The sequence below is a fragment of the Lepidochelys olivacea genome (genome assembly GCF_965140295.1).
Source record: "Lepidochelys olivacea isolate rLepOli2 genome assembly, chromosome: 7".
In the NCBI taxonomy this organism is placed as follows: domain Eukaryota; kingdom Metazoa; phylum Chordata; order Testudines; family Cheloniidae; genus Lepidochelys; species Lepidochelys olivacea.
The window spans coordinates 38,277,229-38,300,916 of record NC_140417.1 but is presented as its reverse complement, the minus strand read 5'-3'; the positions used below and the strand labels follow the sequence as shown (position 1 = coordinate 38,300,916).

The window sequence follows — 23,688 nt, the reverse complement described above, 5'->3', positions numbered from 1 at the left end:
TTTGGTATGGCAGCTCGCATATTCCTGGGGAAGAGTACTGCTGGCCCTTTACTTGCCTCCTTATCCATTTGATTGTAGATCCTGGACAAGCACAACTCTCTGGTTCATCTGGAGTTGCTGCAACTATGTTCTGGCTTGGCCTGGTTTTCTCTCCACGCTGTGACCGTATGGCAACATTGCAGAACCTGATCTGTCCCTTACTTAAATTCCCATAATCCCACGGTATCTCTCCTTTCCTCAAATTCCTGATTTCACAGTGTCTTTGTCTATCAGTGATGTGCTGGCCGCTGCTTCCCACAGCTCCCATTGGCCAGGAATGGCAAACCATGGCCACTGGGAGCTGCGGGCAGCCGTGCAAATGTAAACAAACTGTCTGGCGGCCCGCCAGCAGATTACCTTGATGGTCCGCAGGTTGCCCACCACTGATCTAGCTGAATCAATCTACAATCCTATCTATGACGTTATAGCTAACTTGTTCTATTTTGGACTGAGCGAGCTGGTATTTCTCTGATTTAATGCACAGTAATTAATTTTCTGAGGTGTTCATTATTATTGATACTGGTCTGGCCATGAGAAAACAGGAATTAACGGAAATTGTGACAAATCTCTGAAGTGACTCTATGCCTCACAATATAATCAAGATGAATTACAACTCCAGGGAGCCATGCCAGATCAGATGTCTTATTATCTGATCGCTGCAGACAGCCCAAAGGACAACCTCTTGAACCCGAACAGACCTTCATAAGTGATAAAGGCTGTTAGCCCTACCCTTGGGTTCAAACGTCATTTGCACATATTGCTGGCATAGATCCAACTTTGCAAAGCCATGGAGTCATCAGACTGATCTGTTATGTGGTCAACCATACTGCATGCAATTGGTCCCAGTGCAGTAAAATTATACAAAATTCACAACTGGTTGAGTTAGTAGAATGCAAACCTCTGAGCTAGTTAGATAGGAATGCTAGTTTTAATATCCATAGCCCCTGTGCCACTTCAAATCAGGATAATTATGTATGTCCCTACAAGTATTTAATTTGTTAAACCTTGGCTATCTAACACTAATTACGTGCATTGCAGCAGCTGGATTGCCACTTTTGGGTTCAGACAAAAGGGATGAAAATTTTAACAATTAAAAAATTAAGGAACTGTTGTGGTTGTGTGGTCCATACTTATAAACTTTCCAGAGAAAAGGAACATCTGTACATGAATTATAGTAGGTATAATTCTACAATGGCTGTTCTGTTTTCTTTACAGTGAAGGTAAAATATGACAGCTCCTGTGATTGCGAGTGGAGCTGTTGTCAATTACATTCTGCCCTTTGATGGTGTATCTTGCAAAAGCTATGTAAAAATGGCTGGTGCTGGAAAAATGTCTCAGGTCTGTTAATAAATTAATTACACATTCACCCCTCTGGAAGGGATCATAGAATCATAGAATCATAGAATATCAGGGTTGGAAGGGACCCCAGAAGGTCATCTAGTCCAACCCCCTGCTCAAAGCAGGACCAATTCCCAGTTAAATCATCCCAGCCAGGGCTTTGTCAAGCCTGACCTTAAAAACCTCTAAGGAAGGAGATTCTACCACCTCCCTAGGTAACGCATTCCAGTGTTTCACCACCCTCTTAGTGAAAAAGTTTTTCCTAATATCCAATCTAAACCTCCCCCACTGCAACTTGAGACCATTACTCCTCGTTCTGTCATCTGCTACCATTGAGAACAGTCTAGAGCCATCCTCTTTGGAACCCCCTTTCAGGTAGTTGAAAGCAGCTATCAAATCCCCCCTCATTCTTCTCTTCTGCAGACTAAACAATCCCAGCTCCCTCAGCCTCTCCTCATAACTCATGTGTTCCAGTCCCCTAATCATTTTTGTTGCCCTTCGCTGGACTCTCTCCAATTTATCCACATCCTTCTTGAAGTGTGGGGCCCAAAACTGGACACAGTACTCCAGATGAGGCCTCACCAATGTCGAATAGAGGGGAACGATCACGTCCCTCGATGTGCTCGCTATGCCCCTACTTATACATCCCAAAATGCCATTGGCCTTCTTGGCAACAAGGGCACACTGCTGACTCATATCCAGCTTCTCGTCCACTGTCACCCCTAGGTCCTTTTCTGCAGAACTGCTGCCTAGCCATTCGGTCCCTAGTCTGTAGCTGTGCATTGGGTTCTTCCGTCCTAAGTGCAGGACCCTGCACTTATCCTTATTGAACCTCATCAGATTCCTTTTGGCCCAATCTTCCAATTGGTCTAGGTCCTTCTGTATCCTATCCCTCCCCTCCAGCGTATCTACCACTCCTCCCAGTTTAGTATCATCCGCAATGACATAGATGACATAGATTACAACACAATAGCAAGCTCTACAATAAATGCATGAGAGTATGATCTTAATTAGCAGCTGCTAGGCAGGCAGGTTCTGGCAATAATTATTGGATTTAGCTTGAGATGCTGAATTGAAGTGCCCTGCAAATGGAAGTCCATGTAGTATGTCATCCCACTGCATAATTACAGTGTTATGGAAGATGATCCCTCCTTTTATGGGTGCACCCTGAAAAGTCTGGAAACCCTGGTTATTGGAGGTAGTTACTATGTGCCAGAAATTGTTTCTGCTTTCAGAGTTTCTTCTGGGGCATGTAAGAGCTGCCAAAAGTGGAAGAAATGTCCCAGTTACCACTTCCAACATATTCTAATGAAAACAGAACTGATACTATTTGAATCTGCAGAACTGATGCAGTGTGACATCCTCTCAAACCTCTAAATTGTCTGTATTTGGCCACTGAGTAATGTGAATGTTTGTGCCCACAAGTAAGAAGCATTCTCTGATGTCATATTGCAAGACAATGAAATGAGCACAATAAATGTCACAGGCTAAAGTCCTGTTAATGGCCATTAGTTACATTGTTCAGTTAGAGAATGGAAAAGAGTCTGAGACTGACATAAATTGAGTTATGAGCATAGATCTAGATCAGATTTAATATAAATTCATTTGGTACAGTCAAAAATATGAGGAGAGTTATGATAATGTTGCCTGCCATCTACTTTACCAAAATATTAAATTAGAAAAAAAGATACCACTAGTGGTCAACAGTTGGAAAAGGACAGAATTAAAACCCAGAATGCAAATTATATCAACATTATTTTTTAAGGTAACAGAAAACTGAAAGCTCTTGGCATTATATGTCTAGCGACCTAGATGGGAATCAAGCTTGTACAAAAATACCTGTAAAGATCAGTCCAGCTTCATTTGCTTCCTTGCAGGAAGTTATTGTTACTAACCTTCTTAAATGTCAGGAAAGCTTCTAGGAACGCTTTGTTAGGGCAAAACTTATTTCTTTTCAGCCTTGTAATTAATCTGAAATCCGAAATCCTAGCTGATGAAACGTGCTTTATTTTCCAAGGAAGTGCTGGTTGTGGCTTTTACTTTTGCCATAATTGTATTCCATTAAAAGAGATGTTTACAACTCAGATAAATTTTGCAAACCTCATGTGTTTCTGTCCTCATCTTTGCAAGTATGTGGCCATGCACCCTGTTAACAAGTTTGTTGACATGTTTTTTCCTTCATTGCTCTTATTGCCATCTTGCTTAACTCCGTGTCTCCACGTGTTGCATTTTGCCCTGCACCTTTCTGCAGAGCATTTTCTTGTCTCTGCTTTCATGTCTCTTCCCGCTGAGCACTCTCTAATTCCACATCTTTCTCTCTTTTCATGGGCTATTTTAAGTGCTTTTTATTTCCTGTGTGTTATATTACTGTACTTTCCCTCTCCCTGTCTCCCCTTTCTGGATGTCTCACGATTAAAAGTTTGAGCTGTCATGCCTTTTTCTATTGAAAAGTCTGTACTCTGATAATCTAAGCAGCAGGTTGGCACGGAACTTGGAGGCACTCCGCAGGGAGAGAATTGAGTTGTGTTCATTCCAGCTTCCTGCTGACCTCCATTGTTGAAGCTATGCTAAATAGGCAGAACTCAACCATACAGATAAGTTTCAATCTTGTGTCACAGTATCTATTGGAAGATATAAAGCACAGCGCTAAAAAATGAATGTGCATGGAGGAAAAGAGCATTTTTAAAACACTCTCTTGCAAATGTGCTTTTATCATGGACTTTTCATTGCTATTTCAGGCCTATGACTAAAACCATAAAACATAAATCCTTTACCAGGTATCCATCGCTGTTTATGGAGAATTCTGTGCTCAGTTCTCATTAACAAAAACAGGAATTGTGCATGAACTCGAAACAATGAGCCAGAATCTGGCTGGCAGTTGCACCTATATATATATATATGCCAGCAAATCTTGATTAGAGAAGGGCCAGGGTAGAAAATGTCTACCCTAATTCTGGCTTCCACTCAAACCTGAGAAAGAAGAGCCTCTCTTGAAGCGCTCCACAACTAAAATTTGAGAGCGATTTCAGGGCAGGGCAGTCAGGTGTTTTATTGCCTAAGATCTTGACTCAGCACTGAGCTCTGTATGTCCACTGCCCCTTCCATCCTGGTAGGAATAATCTGCTTGGTGGGGGAGCTGGGAGTCCCGACTGGAGGGAGCCAGAATGGGAAAGCACATTAATCCTGGCAAAGCAGGGGGGGTTTTGGTGGCCATTTAGTTATGTTTTAGGGAGCAGCTATACCAAGACCAGCTCCCCTTGACTCACCACCAGCAACACCAGGAACCAGAGGCTCCATCTTACTTCTCCTCACGCAGTAAAGCACTTATGTCCCTGCATTCCAAGGTTGTCAACATTGTGGCAAAGCTGCCAAGGTTTGTGCAGCCACATATGATGATGTGCCATCAAAATGTGTTAATTTGCATGGTGGCTAATAAATTTGCATAGAACCATGTATTTGTTCTTTAAAAAGAGCTGTGCAGATTTAGTACTGGTGAAAGGTGTTACATTTACAGACCTATGGAATGCAGTCCTCTCTTTATCTATAGGGCAGCAGCAGGACAAGTTTCCCACACATGCTATCCTGTCAGCATGTCTGTACCCTGGTCTCAGGGGAACTTTCTCTAGGGGATAAAAGATATATTCAGGTTCAAGGGCCAGTGCAATTTTTGGCCTCTTGTACCATCTACCAGTTAGGGAAAAGCATGGTGGCTGGTTTGTGTTGTAGGAGCTGAAAATAAGACCTACCAAACTCATCTTATATAGGGGGGTTACGAAACATCATTTAGATGGGAACAGTTTTGAATCCCTACTGGGCTGGGCTTAAACATACACCAGTGACCTACAGATAAAAGAATCTGTGGTTCACTAGTAATGCACCTGTATGCTATATTACAAAGTCCTATAGATGGCTATCGCGTACCAAAAAGATGTTAAAAAAAATTAAGATTATAAAATCAAGCAACAAAAATGTGGAAATACCAGAATTAAGGTTATCTTTCATCTTTAAATCTTCCCTCTTGTGTGATTGCAATATGTACATCATCATATGCTAATTTTAATTCTAGGATCTTTCAGATGTATAACCCAGGACTCCTCCTGCTAGATCTAAAGAGTAACTGGTAGACTTCTTGTGCAATAGAACAGAATGTTGGGTATCAGAATTTCTGGGTTCTGTGTTTGACCCTGGGAGTAATATTGTCTAGTGGTTAGAGCAGTGGTTACGGAAAATACGGCCAAGCAAACAGATTTGGCACATTCGTTCCATTCTGAGAGGCAGTGTGGAAAAATGGGTGAGACTGCTTAGGTCTGGAATATTAGAAAGCTAGATTCTATTTCCAGTTTAGCCTGGAGTGCAACTTCTGAAGTTACCTTATTTGTAAAATGTGTGAAAGATGTTGCCTGCTTCTAGGGTAGGGGTATGAGGCATTGGTGCTAGTAATGGGGTTGTGAACTATCCGTGGTCTCTTGGCTGCACACACCTTCCTGTAGGCTAAATTGCTTTTTTCCTTTGTGGCACGTCTCTTTTTCTCTCAGGTTTTGGCTAAGCAAGGACTTAAGGAATTGATGCTATTAGAGTCATGAAAAGTGCTGAAGAAATTTGGGATTTTCCCGCAGTTTCGCTTTTCTATAAACAGGTTCCACTGTATTTGCCCCAGATTTTGGTGTGTGTTTTGCCAGTTCACTTCTGGGGCCATTGTATGCTATTTTTCCTTTTGCATTATGTATTCCTGACTGTCAGCTTCAGTTTTCCTAGTGTAAAGTTGTCCAGAAGGACAGTTCAACAATATGAAGGTGAAAATTTTTTAGGTTTTGTTGCTTAAAACAATATTAACCAGTGTGACTAGACCTTGATTTTGGTAGGGTTTCTCTCTAAATATTGGTTTAAATACATAACCAGGAGCATGGTTACATTCAAAATAACAATATTTTTTCTCTGTGCTTTTGTTTACTTTGATAGTTCTAGTTGAACCTACTGTTGCAACAAAAGTGGAAATAAGACTGGTTTGGATATTGTGATCCTTCTTTACAACCAGTTTCATATCTCTGAAATATTTAGTATCATTTGAGGCTCACTGAAAACACTCGGGATCTTAAAACTGTGAAAATGCAGCTGCTGTCTGCACATTATTTTATTTTAATTTTACTTTAGTGCTGAAGCGGATCGCTCTTTTGTTTCCTTTGTTTGACAGAGGATTTAGGTTCTTTGGCTCTGTAGACTTGAAACACAATATTATTGTGCTAAAGCATTATCTATGTCATGATTACTGTCTCTTGAAGCTGAAGGCAGCACACTATGTACCTAGTTTTCTTGTTGGAGTCTTTGAAACCACTGAATATCATAAGAATCATTCAATGCAAATTAGAGCCTCAGTCTTTTCCTGTCATGTTGGTTTTTGTAGCAAGTAGTTGTCAGTCTCTGCTTCATTCTTCTCTGCACTGTGGAACAGCAATGGGAACTCTCACATCCATCTGCAGCTTCCGTTGTATTCAGCCATTCCAGTGGCAGAAAATGTATGCAAACTTTTAAAATTAGCTCCTACAAAAAACAAAACAAAGAAAATCACTGTATTCAAATAATGCTAAGGCTGAGACATACAACTATAAAAGCCTGGAACTGTCAAGCTATGATTGGCATCCACTTGTTGCTTTTATCTATTATTCCCTAGCTTTTATCTATTATTCCCTAGGATAGTGTTGCAGTTTACAACGTGCTGTAGGTACTAAACCGACATTGCCTGTCGGTTTCAGATCCCTGCAAGTTAAGGACAGACTTTGACTTTGCTTGCATTTGCAAATTCAGTATCAAAAAATAATCTGTGCCGTAAGTCCCTCACTGAAGTATTACATATATGAGTTGAGACAATAGATTTTATTGACTCAAATTTATTCTTTGTACATGTACCTAGACATGGGCGTCATGTGCATTTTAAGTAAATTGCAATAAATAAACATTGTATAATTATATCTTTAGATGGGCATAAAATGAGCAATTCCTTCATATAGTTGAACTTCCTCAGTCTTAAGTGATCCTAGAAATAGCTTCATACAGGCAGACTCCTGCTTCCATTGACTAAAAAGGGGCTCCACATTGTGGCAGGAGTATGGCTGCATGGAGCAGTTGGCAGAATCAGGATTTGAATTTCCTCTCAAGCCATGTGCACTCTTATTACCACCTTTTATTGAATTAACATTTGTGTTAGAGCAAAATGTTTTTATATCTTTGCAATGTGTGAAGAAAGCAAAAGCATTTGAGACATACTGTATCCCTTTTTACTATATTGGGTCCTGGCTTCAAAAGCATTCCCGCTTAGGAAAGCGCTTAAGCATGTGCTTAAGTTCCACTGAAGTTAAGCATATACCTCAGTGCTTTCCTGAATAAGGATGTACTTAAATGTGCACTCAAGCACTTTTCTGAATTTGGGTGTTGGTTAGTAAAGGGAATGCAAACATTAGAAATAGGAACTGGATATTCCCACGGTAACAAGTAAAGTTTACTCATCCACTAGTCTTGGCTAAATAAAAGTGTTCATTGCTATCAGATGGGGTACTTTGGTCCATAATGGTGCAGTTTCATTAAGCTGTGTTCATTGAATTCCCCTCAGTATCTTGCGAATTATAAAATAACAGACTCTGGAAGGCTTCTTGTCGGGATTGGAATTTTGCTGATATTCTGATTCTACTTTACTAGGCTTATCTTTCTCTCTCTAACCATCTTTCTGGTGGTTCTAATCTAGAGACTGGGTTATAACTCTTTCTTTCTTTCCTTCCTTCCTTCCTTCCTTCCTTTCTGCTGTGTTAGTCTGTATCCGCAAAAAGAACAGGAGTACTTGTGGCACCTTAGAGACTAACAAATTTATTAGAGCATAAGATCACTTACTTTCACCTGTCCAAGTGTTTCCCTTTGCATTCCAAGCCATGAGGAAGATTTTTTTTCTCTTTGACTCTGATTCTCTACCTGCTCTTGTCATCTTCAACTGTTGGTTTCTAACTGCTCTGTAAATACGTGGTAAAATGTAAGCTAGAGCTCCCCAGTTCCTCAATAAAAGTGTTTCTTGTTTCCTAGAGAAATTGAAGTGTTCTGTGTGATTATTCATTTGTGTCACTCTGATGTGACAGATATCATGTCAGCTATCTAAGATATAGAATACTCACTCTAACCATGCTTCCGGGTCCTTAAAAGGTTTGTCTTCACATTGATAATCACATTGTGTTGTCTTTGGCCTTGCACTATAACAGTGGGAAATATTGGATGGACATCAAGTTCTTCTGTCAGCTTCACATCTTTTCTATATGTCCTTAATGCAGCCAAACTGATTTGGAAAGCACTGTTTAATTCTTAAGCTGTTATGTCAAAGTTTGCATTAACTTCGAAAATTTGTTTCCTTTTATCAAGCTGTCTATCATGCCCAGAAATAATGATCAGAATAAATATGTAAGATACAGCCAACACTGTGTAAACTGTAGCATGGAAATAAATTGCCTTCTCTGTCTGTCCTTGCATTCTGTATCAGATAACAAATCAACAGTGTGCAGACTTGGCCTTTGGAAAAGTATGTTGACTAAAGCATAACAGGAGTAACATAGGCTGATCACAATAGAGAGTCAGTGTCATGCAGAGCATAACAAGAATAACACATGCTGCACACAACAGAAATTGAAAGAATAAACATTACAAATCACAGAATCCACACTTAGTGAAAAGGTCTCAGCCTAAGTAAAGCCATCTCCCATGATAAATCACATCACAGAGATCCCCATACATCATGTGAGGATTTTACCTTCCTTCCCTTTGAAAAGGCCATAGGGCCTGTCCCTAAATCCACTCAACATCTTAGATGTCTGTACACAAATGCAAGGAATATGGAGAATAAACAGGAAGAACTGGAAGTATTAGTACATTAAATTAGTAAATTGTTACTTAATTGGTGTCACAAAGACTTAGAGGGACAAATCTCATGATTGGAATATTGGTACAGAGGGTTATAGCTTGTTCAGGAAGGACAGGCAGGATAAAAAGGGAGGAAGAGGTGTATTATATATCGGGAATATATATACTTGTTTTGAAGTCAGAAGAGTGTGAGAGGCAGACCAGTTGAAAGTCTCTGGGTGAAGATAAATGGGGTAGAAAATAGGGGTGACATCATGGTAAACGTCTACAAGAGATCATCAAATCATGAAGAGGAGGTGCATGAGATATTTGGCATATCCAAAACACAAGATCTGGTAGTAAGGTGGGACTTGAACTACCCACACATCTGTTGGGAAAGTAATATGGCAAAACACAAAATTTCCAATAAGTTTTTGGAATGTATTAGGAGCAACTTTTTGTTTCTGAAAGTGGAGGACATTCCTGGGGGACAGCCATTTTAGACTTGATTCTTACCAAAAGAGAGGAATTGGTAGTGAATATGAAGGTGGAAGGCAGTTTGGGTGAAAGTGATCATGAATTATACATTTCATGCTTCTAAGGAAAAGTGGAAGTGAGAGCAGCAAAATAAGGACAATGGACTTCAAAAAACAGACTTCAACAAACTCAGAGAACTGGTAGGTAAGGTCCGATGGGAGGAAAATCTAAGCCCTGGTCTACACTAGGACTTTAGGTCGAATTTAGCAGCATTAAATAGATGTAAACCTGCACCCGTCCATACGATGAAGCCCTTTATTTCGACTTAAAGGGCTCTTAAAATCGATTTCCTTACTCCACCCCGACAAGTGGATTAGCGCTTAAATCGGCCTTGCCGGCTCGAATTTGGGGTACTGTGGACACAATTTGACAGTATTGGCCTCCGGGAGCTATCCCAGAGTGCTCCATTGTGACCGCTCTGGACAGCACTCTCAACTCAGATGCACTGGCCAGGTAGACAGGAAAAGAACCGCGAACTTTTGAATCTCATTTCCTGTTTGGCCAGCGTGGCAAGCTGCAGGTGACCAAGCAGAGCTCATCAGCAGAGGTGACCATGATGGAGTCCCAGAATCGCAAAAGAGCTCCAGCATGGACCGAACGGGAGGTACGGGATCTGATTGCTGTATGGGGAGAGGAATCCGTGCTATCAGAACTCCGTTCCAGTTTTCGAAATGCCAAAACCTTTGTCAAAATCTCCCAGGGCATGAAGGACAGAGGCCATAACAGGGACCCGAAGCAGTGCCGCGTGAAACTGAAGGAGCTGAAGCAAGCCTACCAGAAAACCAGAGAGGCGACCTGCTGCTCCGGGTCAGAGCCCCAAACATGCCGCTTCTATGATGAGCTGCATGCCATTTTAGGGGGTTCAGCCACCACTACCCCAGCCGTGTTGTTTGACTCCTTCAATGGAGATGGAGGCAATACGGAAGCAGGTTTTGGGGACGAAGAAGATGATGATGAGGAGGAGGAGGTTGTAGATAGCTCACAGCAAGCAAGCGGAGAAACCGGTTTTCCCGACAGCCAGGAACTGTTTCTCCCCCTGGACCTGGAGCCAGTACCCCCCCGAACCCACCCAAGGCGGCCTCCAGGACCCAGCAAGCGGAGAAGGGACCTCCGGTGAGTGTACCTTTTAAATACTATACATGGTTTAAAAGCAAGCATGTGAAAGGATTACTTTGCCCTGGCATTCACGGCTCTCCTGGATGTACTCCCAAAGCCTTTGCAAAAGATTTCTGTGGAGGGCAGCCTTATTGCGTCCTTCATGGTAGGACACTTTACCACTCCAGGCCAGTAACACGTACTCGGGAATCATTGTACAACAAAGCATTGCAGTGTATGTTTGCTGGCGTTCAAACAACATCCGTTCTTTATCTCTCTGTGTTATCCTCAGGAGAGTGAGATATAATTCATGGTCACCTGGTTGAAATAGAGTGCTTTTCTTCAGGGGACACTCAGAGGAGCCCATTCCTGTTGGGCTGTTTGCCTGTGGCTAAACAGAAATGTTCCCCGCTGTTAGCCACGGGGAGGGTTGGGGGGTTGAGGGGGTAGCCACGCGGTTGGGGGAGGCAAAATGCGACCGTGTAACGAAAGCACATGTGCTATGTATGTAATGTTAACAGCAAGGTTTACCCTGAAAGAGTGTAGCCACTGTTTTATAAAATGTGTCTTTTTAAATACCGCTGTCCCTTTTTTTTTTCTCCACCAGCTGCATGTGTTTCAATGATCACAGGATCTTCTTCTTCCCAGAGGCTAGTGAAGCTTAGAAAGAAAAAAAAACGCACTCGAGATGAAATGTTCTCCGAGCTCATGCTGTCCTCCCACACTGACAGAGCACGGACGAATGCGTGGAGGCAAATAATGTCAGAGTGCAGGAAAGCACAAAATGACCGGGAGGAGAGGTGGCGGGCTGAAGAGAGTAAGTGGCGGGCTAAAGAGAGTAAGTGGTGGGCTGAAGACAGTGCTGAAGCTCAAATGTGGCGGCAGCGTGATAAGAGGAGGCAGGATTCAATGCTGAGGCTGCTGGAGGACCAAACCAGTATGCTCCAGTGTATGGTTGAGCTGCAGCAAAGGCAGCTGGAGCACAGATTGCCACTACAGCCCCTGTGTAACCAACCGCCCTCCTCCCCAAGTTCCATAGCCTCCACACCCAAATGCCCAAGAACGCGGTGGGGGGGCCACCGGCCAACCAGCCACTCCGCCACAGAGGATTGCCCAAAAAAAAGAAGGCTGGCATTCAATAAATTTTAAAGTTGTAAACTTTTAAAGTGCTGTGCTTAAAGTGCTGTGTGGCATTTTCCTTCCCTCCTCCACCACCCCTCCTGGGCTACCTTGGTAGTCATCCCCCTATTTGTGTGATGAATGAATAAAGAATGCATGAATGTGAAGCAACAATGACTTTATTGCCTCTGCAAGCGGTGATTGAAGGGAGGAGGGGAGGGTGGTTTGCTTACAGGGAAGTAGAGTGAACCAACGGGTGGGGGGTTTCATCAAGGAGAAACAAACAGAACTTTCACACCGTAGCCTGGCCAGTCATGAAACTGGTTTTCAAAGCTTCTCTGATGCGTACCGCGCCCTCCTGTGCTCTTCTAACCGCCCTGGTGTCTGGCTGCGCGTAACCAGCAGCCAGGCGATTTGCCTCAACCTCCCACCCCGCCATAAACGTCTCCCCCTTACTCTCACAGATATTGTGGAGCACACAGCAAGCAGTAATAACAGTGGGAATATTGGTTTCACTGAGGTCTAAGCGAGTCAGTAAACTGCGCCAGCGCGCCTTTAAACATCCAAATGCACATTCTACCACCATTCTGCACTTACTCAGCCTGTAGTTGAACAGCTCCTGACTACTGTCCAGGCTGCCTGTGTACGGCTTCATGAGCCATGGCATTAAGGGTTAGGCTGGGTCCCCAAGGATAACTATAGGCATTTCAACATCCTCAACAGTTATTTTCTGGTCTGGGAATAAAGTCTCTTCCTGCAGCTTTTGAAACAGACCAGAGTTCCTGAAGATGCGAGCGTCATGTACCTTTCCCTGCCATCCCACGTTGATGTTGGTGAAACGTCCCTTGTGATCCACCAGAGCTTGCAGCACTATTGAAAAGTACCCCTTGCGGTTTATGTACTCGGCGGCTTGGTGCTCCGGTGCCAAGATAGGGATATGGGTTCCGTCTATAGCCCCACCACAGTTAGGGAATCCCATTGCAGCAAAGCCATCCACTATGACCTGCACATTTCCCAGGGTCACTACCCTTGATATCAGCAGATCTTTGATTGCGTGGGCTACTTGCATCACAGCAGCCCCAACAGTAGATTTGCCCACTCCAAATTGATTCCTGACTGACCGGTAGCTGTCTGGCGTTGCAAGCTTCCACAGGGCTATTGCCACTCGCTTCTCAACTGTGAGGGCTGCTCTCATCTTGGTATTTATGTGCCTCAGGGCAGAGGAAAGCAAGTCACAAAGTTCCATGAAAGTGCCCTTACGCATGCAAAAATTTCGCAGCCACTGGGAATCGTCCCAGACCTGCAACACTATGCGGTCCCACCAGTCTGTGCTTGTTTCCCGAGGCCAGAATCGGCGTTCCACAGCATGAACCTGGCCCATTAGCACCATAATGCATGCATTGGCAGGGCCCATGCTTTCAGAGAAATCTGTATCCATGTCCTGATCACTCATGTGACCGCGCTGACGTCGCCTCCTCGCCCGGTATCGCTTTGCCAGGTTCTGGTGCTGCATATACTGCTGGATAATGCATGTAGTGTTTAATGTGCTCCTAATTGCCAAAGTGAGCTGAGCGGCCTCCATGCTTGCCTTGGTATGGCGTCCTCACAGAAAAAAGGCGCGGAACGATTGTCTGCCATTGCTGTGACGGAGGGAGGGGCGGCTGATGACATGGCTTACAGGGTTGGCTTCAGGGAGCTAAAATCAACAAAGGGGGTGGCTTTACAACAAGGAATATTTCAGGCAGGACTTCATGGAGGGTTCCAATAAGAAATGGTGCACCTAAGTTATTGTTCTTTTTGGAACAAGGAGGTTAGCCTGGCCTCTGATTGATACATGGCTAGATTTACCTCGCTGCACCTTCTCTGTGAGTGACTGCAGTGTGACCTAGAGGAATGAGTCCCCTAGACAGGGGAGGAGGCAAATGAGTAAAAAACAAATCTGGTCTATTTCTTGTTTTGATCCACTCCATCTATCTTTTACATCTTTGGCTGGCAGCAGACGGTGCAGAAGGACTGCATACCATCCACATCTCATGGCTGCTCAGCAGAAGATGGTGCAGTAGGACTGCTAGCCATCCTCATCTCTTGCCTGCCCGGCAGAAGATGGTACAGTACGACTGCTAGCAATCCGTATTGCCTGCCTGCTCACCATAAGATGGTTCAATAGGACTGACTGCAGGACTAAAGAGAATGACCTGGTCAAGTCACTCCAAATTTAGTCCCTGCGCCCATGTCTGCCCAGGTGCTCCCAGCCGACGTGGCCAGGAGCACCTCGGACACGACGAGAACGGCTACCAGTCGTACTGCACCGTCTGCTGCCAGAAGGCAATGGGTTGCTGCTACTGTGTAGCAATGCCATACTGCGTCTGCCAGCACCCAGGAGACATATGGTGACGGTTACCTGAGCGGGTTCCATGCTTGCCATGGCATGGCATCTGCACAGGTAACTCAGGAAAAAAGGCACAAAACGATTGTCTGCCCTTGCTTTCATGGAGGGAGGGAGGGAGGGAATGGGGGCCTGATGATATGTACCCAGAACCACCCGCGACAATGTTTTAGCCCCATCAGGCATTGGGATCTCAACCCAGAATTCCAATGGGCAGCGGAGACTGCGGGAACTGTGGGATAGCTATCCACAGTGCAACGCTCCGGAAATCGACTCTAGCCTTGGTACTGTGGAAGCACTCTGCCGAGTTAATGCACTTAATGCACTTAGAGCATTTTCTGTGGGGACACACACACACTCGAATATATAAAACCGATTTCTAAAAAACCGACTTCTATAAATTCGACCTTATTCCGTAGTGTAGACATATAAGGGAAAGAGGAGTTCAGGAGAGCTGGCACTTTCTCATGGAGTTAATATTTAAAGGTCCAACTGCAAACTATTCCAATAAGAAGGAAAGATAGGAAGAATGTTAAGAGTCCAGTATGGCTCCATCGGGAGATCTTTAATGACCTAGAAAAAGTAGAAACATGGACAAATAACTAAGGAGGAGTACAAAAGAAGAGCACAAGCATGTAGGGACAAAATCAGAAAGGAACAAAATGAGGTACACCAAGCAAGGGACATCCAAGGCAATAAGAAGAGGTTCTTTAAATATGTTATGAGCAAGAGAAAGACAAAGGTAAGTGCAGGTCCTCTATTTAGTGGGGAAAGAGGGTTAATAACTGATTACATCAAGAAGGCTGGGGGTGTTTAATGACTATTTTGGCTTAGTTAATTTTGGCATAGTTAAAAGGGTTAATGGTGACCAGGTACTCAACACAATATTAACAAGGGTGAGGAAAGCAAGTCAAAATAGAGTAAGAACAGGTTAAAGAATATTTAGATAAGTTATATGTATGCAGGGCCTCATGAAGTTCATCCTAGGGTACTTAAGGAACTAGCTAAAGCAATCTCGGAACTGTTAACAGTTATCTTCAAGAACTCACGAAGGATGAGTGAGGTCCCAGAGGAGTGGAGAAGAACAAACATAGTACAAACTATCTTTATATGTGTGACCATCTAGGAGTTCATGGTTACCACGATGCTGTATTCTGTGGCAGTTGGAATCTCAAAGCAGCAGTAGGGGCAAAACTTAGATCCTCCTGCTCAAAAAGTACAGGTCTCTATTAACTGAAATAAAGGAAAATCTCTGCTAGTTGTTAGAGTTATAGAATTAATCATGCACAGTTCAGGAGTTCTGATTCTTTCCAGCAGAGAACAATGGTACAGATACACACTAGCAAGTTTACTACATATAAGTCTTTATTTTAAGAACACAGGAAGAAATTTATCTTTGAAGTACACAATAATATATAGTTCCACCAAGATGCTAGGACTATAAACTTCTAATCATTAGAGATAGCCATTCTGGAGTAACTCACTTCAATATCACAGTTAAATTACCCCCGTTCCCCCTTCCCCCCCAAAAAAAGAAAAACAAAAACCCACACTCTGCAGTTTCAGCATTACTTTTAGTCTTTCACTGGTACATACCTGTAATTAAGTGCACTCTAATAGAATGCAAATAGTAAGCAAGGTCATTACCCAACCCTTTAATTGTGATGCTAACACAAAGTGAATTCTATAACTGTTAGCCATCTGCCTGCAGTACAGTATGTGCAGTCAAATTTACAGTGTCCCATTCACTTTGTAACAAAAACCCATAAGTCTTTTATATTAAATCAAAGATCTCTCTGGCTAAATACTTCCTATTTTCTGTGTGATGCATTGTTGGAGAAGTAGTGCAGCTGGCCATCCACTGCTCTCTCTCAGAGAGAAACATCTATAGGCAAAATGGAAGAGACATTACAAAAAATGTTCTAAAGCCACAAGAATTTTTTTAAGAAAACCTTGAAAGCCGTAAATATATTTAATTGTGAATCTTTTTCATCCCTGTCACAGCTGAAAAGGACAAAGACACAGTCTTTAAAAATGAAGAGGAAACTCAACTAACTAAAATTAGAACCAAAAGAACGTGAACTTCTTTCTTTTATAAGAAGTTGAAAATTCTCCTGGTGAAATGTGAAGCCCTATGGATTTATTTTTTTAAAAAGATAATGGTTAAAATACCCCAGTGTTTTTGGCATCCTTATATAATACTTAACTTTATTTTTTATTTAAATAACATATGTCTACTTATGTCTTGCATGTCATGTAAGTCCTGTCACTGAAGACATTTAAAAGTAGTCTAGACAATTAAGAATGCACTAGACAACCATCTTGCCCTTGCACAAGGATGAAAGTTAGCCTAATACAGTAGGTTAGCCTTATTTTGACTATGACTTAAAGATGTGAGTAGGCCTTGTTTGAGTTAAGTTTTAGAAGGTGTTAGTGAGATCAAACTAGCTACCATGATCTGACAGCACACTTTTAAATCCTAACCTACTCATAACAGGCAGGGAGACGTAGAGCCAATGTGGGAGCATGTGCTGCACCATTTTGAACAGTGGTACAAGAGCCACACTGCCTAGGTGCAGCAGAATTCTCCAGGGGGCACTGTTCTACCTTGAGTCACAATGCCTTCTGGAGCTGCCACTTGTATTGTGCACATCTGCACTGTGACCAGTATGAGTCTGTGTCTTTGAAACCATGGAGGCTACTCCAATGCTTGCAGTTAAGCATATTCCTTGTGTTTTTGCAGGTTTGGAGCCAAAAAAAAAAACCAAAAAAAAACCCTATACAACGCAAAGATAAGGTCTGTTTATAAACTTTGAATGCACCTCTGGATTTGCATTTGTGAACATCCTCAGGCCTGATTTTGTTTGAGTTTGAATAGGTCCTTTAATGGTACAAAAAAAAATTAAAAATTACATATATCCAAAAATTGTTACATTGCCACTTTTTAAAAAAAAAGTGTTATGACTTTAATTTATGCACAATATCTAGCTCCTCTTCCCCAGATTTTCTTAACTTTAAAATACTTAACAAAATGTAATCACACCATAACATCAGGGGTATTCTGAAAACAAAAGTATGATATAATTTGAGATGGAAAGTTTTGCAAAGAGAAATGGAGTAAAGCAATATTTAGAGATAGATCTGAGAGTTTGGTTTAGGCATTTCTCTCTCCTGTATCCTGTTTTTAGTCCTCATTTTGTTTGATGTAGAGACTTAGACCAACATTGCTCTTGCTGAGAAGAAATGTTTTCTGTACTGCACTTTCTTTCAACGTTGAGTATGGAGCATTATATACATCAGACTTATTTGTCTCTAAATTCACTTCTCGCGTTCATCTTGAATTCCAATTATATTTAATTACGTAAATACTAAATAATAATAAAATTAAATAATATATTTAATTACTTAAAACACATGGTGCAGATTCTCCATTTTCTTTAGATATTTGATTGTTTCACTGTTTGCTAACCACCATAGTGAAATACAATAAACAGATCATGGCTTATTGAGAAGGTTTTATTTAAACAAATCGGTTTAAATAAATGGTTTTTAATATGGGAGCACTATGTTTTCTGTATATTCTGAAACAGCAGGTAGCATAGCAAGAGTCATGTGCTTGATAGGTAGAATTTGTTTGTGATTTCAAATACAGGGGCTTCCAGTGTTTTTTGTTTGGAATCGGAATAAACCTGGCCCAGATTAAGCAATTAGTCCTCAGTGCACTTGTACAGGGCCCCCCAACAATTGGGGGGAAAAAAAACAAAATTGAGTGGTGCTCTGACCCTCTCCTTGCTCCAGATTGCAATGCCATACACTCACATTTGGCTTGGTCACCCCTCTTGTCCTGGGGGTGAGTTCTTGGTGGGCTATGGAGTGAGTGGGGAGTGATTGGGAGTCTGCGGGGTTGGAAGCCAGTGGGGAATGTTGGGGGAGTGGGGTAGGGCACCTGTGTCAGTGGGCCTAAGATGTTGGGGGTTGTGGCAAGCAGCATGTTTGTCAGGGCGACTGTCAGGGTAAATGGAGGCTGGTGGCAGATAGTTGGGATATATGTGGAGTGGGAGGGGCATTCAGGATGTGTATGGAATGGAGTGGGAGGGGCACTTGAGGGTGTGGGTGTTTGGGGGAGAGAGGGACATTCTGGGGTCTATGTGGGGTGAGCTATGTATGGGACAGGAGTGCTTCAAGGAAAGTGGGAAGCCCCCAATTTCCTTAGTGCATGAGGCTCCAATGTTCCTTAACCTGAGACTGGGATAAATAATAAACTCTCAGGAATCCTACCCATAAGCCTCTCTATTTTGGTATTCTGCATAACATTTCCTTTCCCTTGGTTATAACTTTGTATTATATGCTATCCAACTAGTTGGACAAGGTGCATGAGGTAATATCTTTTATTGGACCAACCTGGTGAGAGAGACAAACTTTTGAGCTCACACACAGCTCTGCTTCACATCTGTGTAGCTCGAAAGCTTGTCTCTCTCACCAACAGAAGACGGTCCAATAAAAAATATTACCTCAAACACCTTATCTTTCTAATATCCTGGGACTGACACAGCTACAGCAACGCTGCATATATCCAACTAGTTCGCATTTATTCATCTTTTGCTGAAAGCTACTCAATGTAAAGGCATTTTCTATGGGTCTTATAAAGTTAAACATGTGTTTCTGAAAAACAAGAGCTAAATAAACACCATTAAATTAATCAAATCCTCTGTGCCAGTTGTAAATCCAACACAAAGCTTTCATCAGCCTCATTTCCCTTCTACAGTTTTCAGTATGACCTGAGTTCTAAACTGTGTGACAGGGTCAGGCCAGATGGCTACAGGAGAGTGATAGAAGGTAGATATATTAGCCCCAGATTAAGCAGGTCCCTTTTCCCTGAGTAAGATACAATCAGGAAGTTGCTGGAACCAATTAAGGCAGGCTAATTAGGTCACCTGGAGCCAATTAAGAAGCTACCAGAATCAATCAGGACAGGCAGGCTAATCAGGGGACCTGGTTTTAACAAGGACCTCACTTCAGTTAGTAAGGTGCATGCAAGGAGCTGAGAGTGAGAAGGCATACTGCTGGAGGACAGAGGAGTACAGGAGTTATCAGACATCAGGAGGAAGGTCCTATGGTGAGGATAAAGAAGGTGTTGGGAGGAGGCCATGGGGAAGTAGCCCAGGGAGTTATAGCTGTCACAAGAAACACTGTAGACAGCTGTGATCCACAGGGCCCTGGGCTGGAACCTGGAGTAGCGGGCGGGCCATTCCCCCAACTCCCTGTTGGATACAGGAGGAGTTGAACTGGACTGGGGGTCACACCAGAGGGGAAGGTCCCTGGTCTGTCCCCTGACCCACTAGGTGGGCCAGCAGAGACTGTGGGAATTGTTGTTCTTCCTTTTTCCCATGCTGGCCAGTGATGAAATTAGCTGAGTGGATGGCAGGTTTGAGCCACTAGCAAAAGTGGCCAAACTGAGCGCTGCTGTGAATCTCTGAGGTGAGCAAATCCGCCAATAAGCGCAGGACCCACCAAGGCAGAGGAGGAACTTTGTCACAACTGCTTTAACAGAGAAGATATTTTATCAAACTACATTATGGTAGAGTTTTTTTGTTCTTCGCCTTTTTTTTTTAACCAGCAAAGTGTGCTGTCTGAGGCTGGCATATTAACAATTAAATACATGATAGGCATCTACATGCTAAAAGCTTTGGAGGCTTGAAACCATAGTGGATCTTCTGACTGCCAAATTCTTCTTGCTCCCTAGAAACCTTACTTGCTTAGCTGTAATGTCAACTGATTTTGTTTTTTATAATACAGCCCACAGATATTTCTGAGTAGTATATATTTAATATGGAATTCCTCTTCATTATCTGTCCTAAACTACTGAATAGTGTTTCTTTGCACTGTTACTGCAATCCACCCAAGAGGTGACTGCATTTCTGTTTTGGGTAAACTGTTGCATACAATACACATAACACATATTCTGTTAAATAATTGGGATCTTTCTAAACTAAAGGTATTGAAAGGATGGTCTTGTGGTTAAGACACAGGACGAGGAGCTAGGAAATTAAAATTTTATTCTTTGCTCTCCTACTGACTAGCTGTGTAATCTTGGGAAATCACTTAGTGCCTCTCTCTGTTTCCCCTTCTTGCAAAATGACCTATTAACTTCACAAAGGTTCTGGGAGGCTTAATAGATAATTGTGAAGTACTTCAAGATTTTGAGATGGAAGGTGCTACAGAAATGTAACATTTCTTATATAATTGTTATCACAAAATACACATAAGATATGTCAAGTATAAGATATCTAAAGACATTAGCCTAATGTATGTTATCTGTATATATGCAATGGAATGATTAGCTGTTACATATGCACTTCATTAGAATATAGAAAGAACCACAATCTGGCTGAATTTAAAGCAACATAACATACATCTATGTGTTTGATCTTGAGTTTTTGAAATGTACAAATTAAGATGCAGAATGACAATTTGGAGGTCATATCAGCAGAATTTGGTTTTTGTCCTTCAGCATTGTTGTTTTCTTTGTTTTCTTTTACAGTTTGCCCAGCTGGTGTCCATCTCCAAAACTCTGGGTGTGGAGAAGTTCCCTCTAATTGAACAAACATTCTACCCAAATCACAAGGAAATGGTAGGTGCAAACAGTAACATTAAAAGCCAATTACTGTATGGACAGAACTGGAGTTATAATCACCCATGATTCCTTCGTTCACTGTCTATTTTTTTTAATGTCCTTTTGGAAATTTCCAGTGGCATAATACTGGGCGACCTCTTGAAAGCATCTCTGTGGTAATTGAAAGATTACTGCCTTCAGCTTTGAGACAGACAAACTGGTTCTAACAAACAAAAGAATATAAATGCTAAAGTGCAGGGACTACTTCATGGAAGTGTTGCCAGTCTAGTCCTGTGTGATGCATCCCAGAATACTTATTATCTTTATTGGTGGTGAGTAAGGCTGTGTGAAATGTTTGCATGGAACGGCAAACCCATCTAAAATCAGTAACTCTTACCTTTATGCACCTAAGCTGATGCTGTTCACAATTCCCAGATTTTCTGCTCACTCAACAAATGCTCACACCTCACCCAGGGCTCCCACATACTACGTACCTTTTGATGCAATTCTCCAATGGTTCCACAAATCTGGGGTGTCTCAGAGGCCCCATGAGGCTGCTTCCTCAAGCGACGTCTTTGGGGAATCGCCAAGTAAAGGCTACTACTTCTATTAATCCATGAATTTCTGGGGGTTGAAGGTTCCTAGCCAGCCACACACATCACATGGCACTAGGTGCAAATAACAATCCTGTTCCTAATGCCAGTTTCCTATCTGTTAAACAACCTGCTGAGGCCCCATAATCCCCAATTCAGTAGTCTCAATAGCTAAGCAACCACATTAAGGAGGACAAATGTCATAATCCCTAGTGCATGGTTGCTAGGTAATACTGGGAATTCCCTGGATAACTCATCAGGAATTTTGGGGTAGGTAGCTCTTCAGGCAGCTCAGTTCACAGTCAGCTGGCAGCAGGAGCAGGTGAGTTTCACTCCCTCCCTTTTATGGGGGAGGGGAGCAGATGCTTTCTGCCTCCATATGAAGACCCACATATGTGTTGGGATTCCCTCTGAGACCGCTTTCCATTCAGCTTCCCAAGAACTCAGTTCAACTCCCGCCTTTGTCACTCAGGTGTCTTTGTTTGGCATACAGCACTGCTACACTGAGTTGATTGATACAGGATACATCACAGCTTCAAAGTTGCACACAAACCTTCTCCCTTTATGTACATTACACATCTCATTGCATTTACTATACATTGCATCACACATTTTTGGATTAGCTTGGATACTTTTCAGGAACCAAGCCCTGTGCAGCATCCACTGTTCACGCACTGTCCTTGCTTCGCCTTCCTCTTTATCTCATCTCTACATGCCTAATTTCTTTCGTCCCTTGTATCTAGTTCATAGTAAATAGTTCCCTGTGTGTTCTCCCTCTTATCTTAGTTGGCTCAGACATTCTGTCTTCTTAGCCTGCTGACCTGTTTATTTGTCTTATTTAGCAGACATTCTGTTTTCAACCTGATGATTTATTCCTTTCCCTAATTCTCTCTCCCACAAAATCAGACCTCTCTCCATGTGTTAATTACTCATGTGAAGGTGGAGGCTTTACACAACAGCTCATTTAATAAGACACTGAAGGAGTCAGGACTATCCATCCAGCATCCTGCAAACACCTGGGTAGGTCCAAAGGTGACACCTGGAGTTCTGTGGGTGGGCTGTGGGAAAACCTTGGTTCTTTCTGAAGACATCAAAAAGTAAACACGGAGGGAGGACCGAAGCGCTGAGAGTAAATAAAGGTGATGTTTTTCTGGAGATTCAGGTTTATGTAGAATATCCAACCTGCTAGCAAACTTGCAAGAGATGGTCCTCCGCCCATATTGAGAGCCTGCAGGATCCGCATGACTCTCACAGGCTTAGTGTCTTATCTTGCAGCCTTCTTTTAATTTTTCTTTTGTTACTGTTTCTAAATGTAGATTCTTCCATAGCTATATTTGTCTAGAGGAGAGGCATTCAACCCTGCAGAGCTGGAGAGCCATTCCCCTGGAACGAAGTAGCAATGAGCCACAAAGCAGTCTCAGCACAAAGCCCCAACTTTACCTTTCAGTATCTGTTGTGTAATGTTGCATTATCGTGACTCAAATGTACCATGTACTGCTGCGATGTCATGATTTGAACATTAGCAATCAGCAGTAAATTATAGGTCATTGAACCATGATTGCTGCCTGCGTAGCTCCATTTGACACTACATTACTGTGGATAAAATCCTGCCTGACCCTATTAAAATCAATGGCAAAATTCCCATTGACTTCAGTTGATTACAGTTTCATCCACAGTCCCCTGTCTCCCTCTCTAATCACTTCCTGGCAACTGGGCAGCATGAGACTATTCTACTCTGTCTTCTCAGCTTTTGCAAGGGAGGCAAAATCCCTGTTCCTTTTTATGGCTGCCTGGTGCAGAATCCTGGCTGTTATGAACTATTAGCTTAGCACTCCCATCCTTCCTCCTACCCCATGTGCAACTTCAAGTGAGAGGAGCTTAAAAAATAGCCACATATTTGATGTGAAAGGTGAACAGGAGCTCTCCAGGAAGAAAGTTACTGATCTAGAGCAGTGAATTTCAAGCAGTCCAAACCCCCAAGGATCTTTTGAGAATAGGGAGGACCTTCCCTGACATGAGTGTTGATGCATTTGGTAGCAAGGTCCAAAACTTTGTCATTTTTCCAATTTTTGAAAAGTGAAACATGAGAAATGAACAAG

The 23,688-nt window shown here is 42.5% G+C and overlaps 1 protein-coding gene across 1 annotated transcript in view; it reads left to right on the top strand.

Moving 5' to 3' along the window:
* The window catches only part of SYN2 (synapsin II), a 424,652-nt gene that overhangs the window by 247,657 nt on the left and 153,307 nt on the right, over positions 1 to 23,688 (top strand). Inside the window, exon 5 of the mRNA XM_084633725.1 lies at positions 20,925 to 21,014. Coding sequence (XP_084489851.1) covers positions 20,925 to 21,014 — 90 coding nt within the window. The remainder of the gene's footprint in view (positions 1 to 20,924; positions 21,015 to 23,688) is intronic.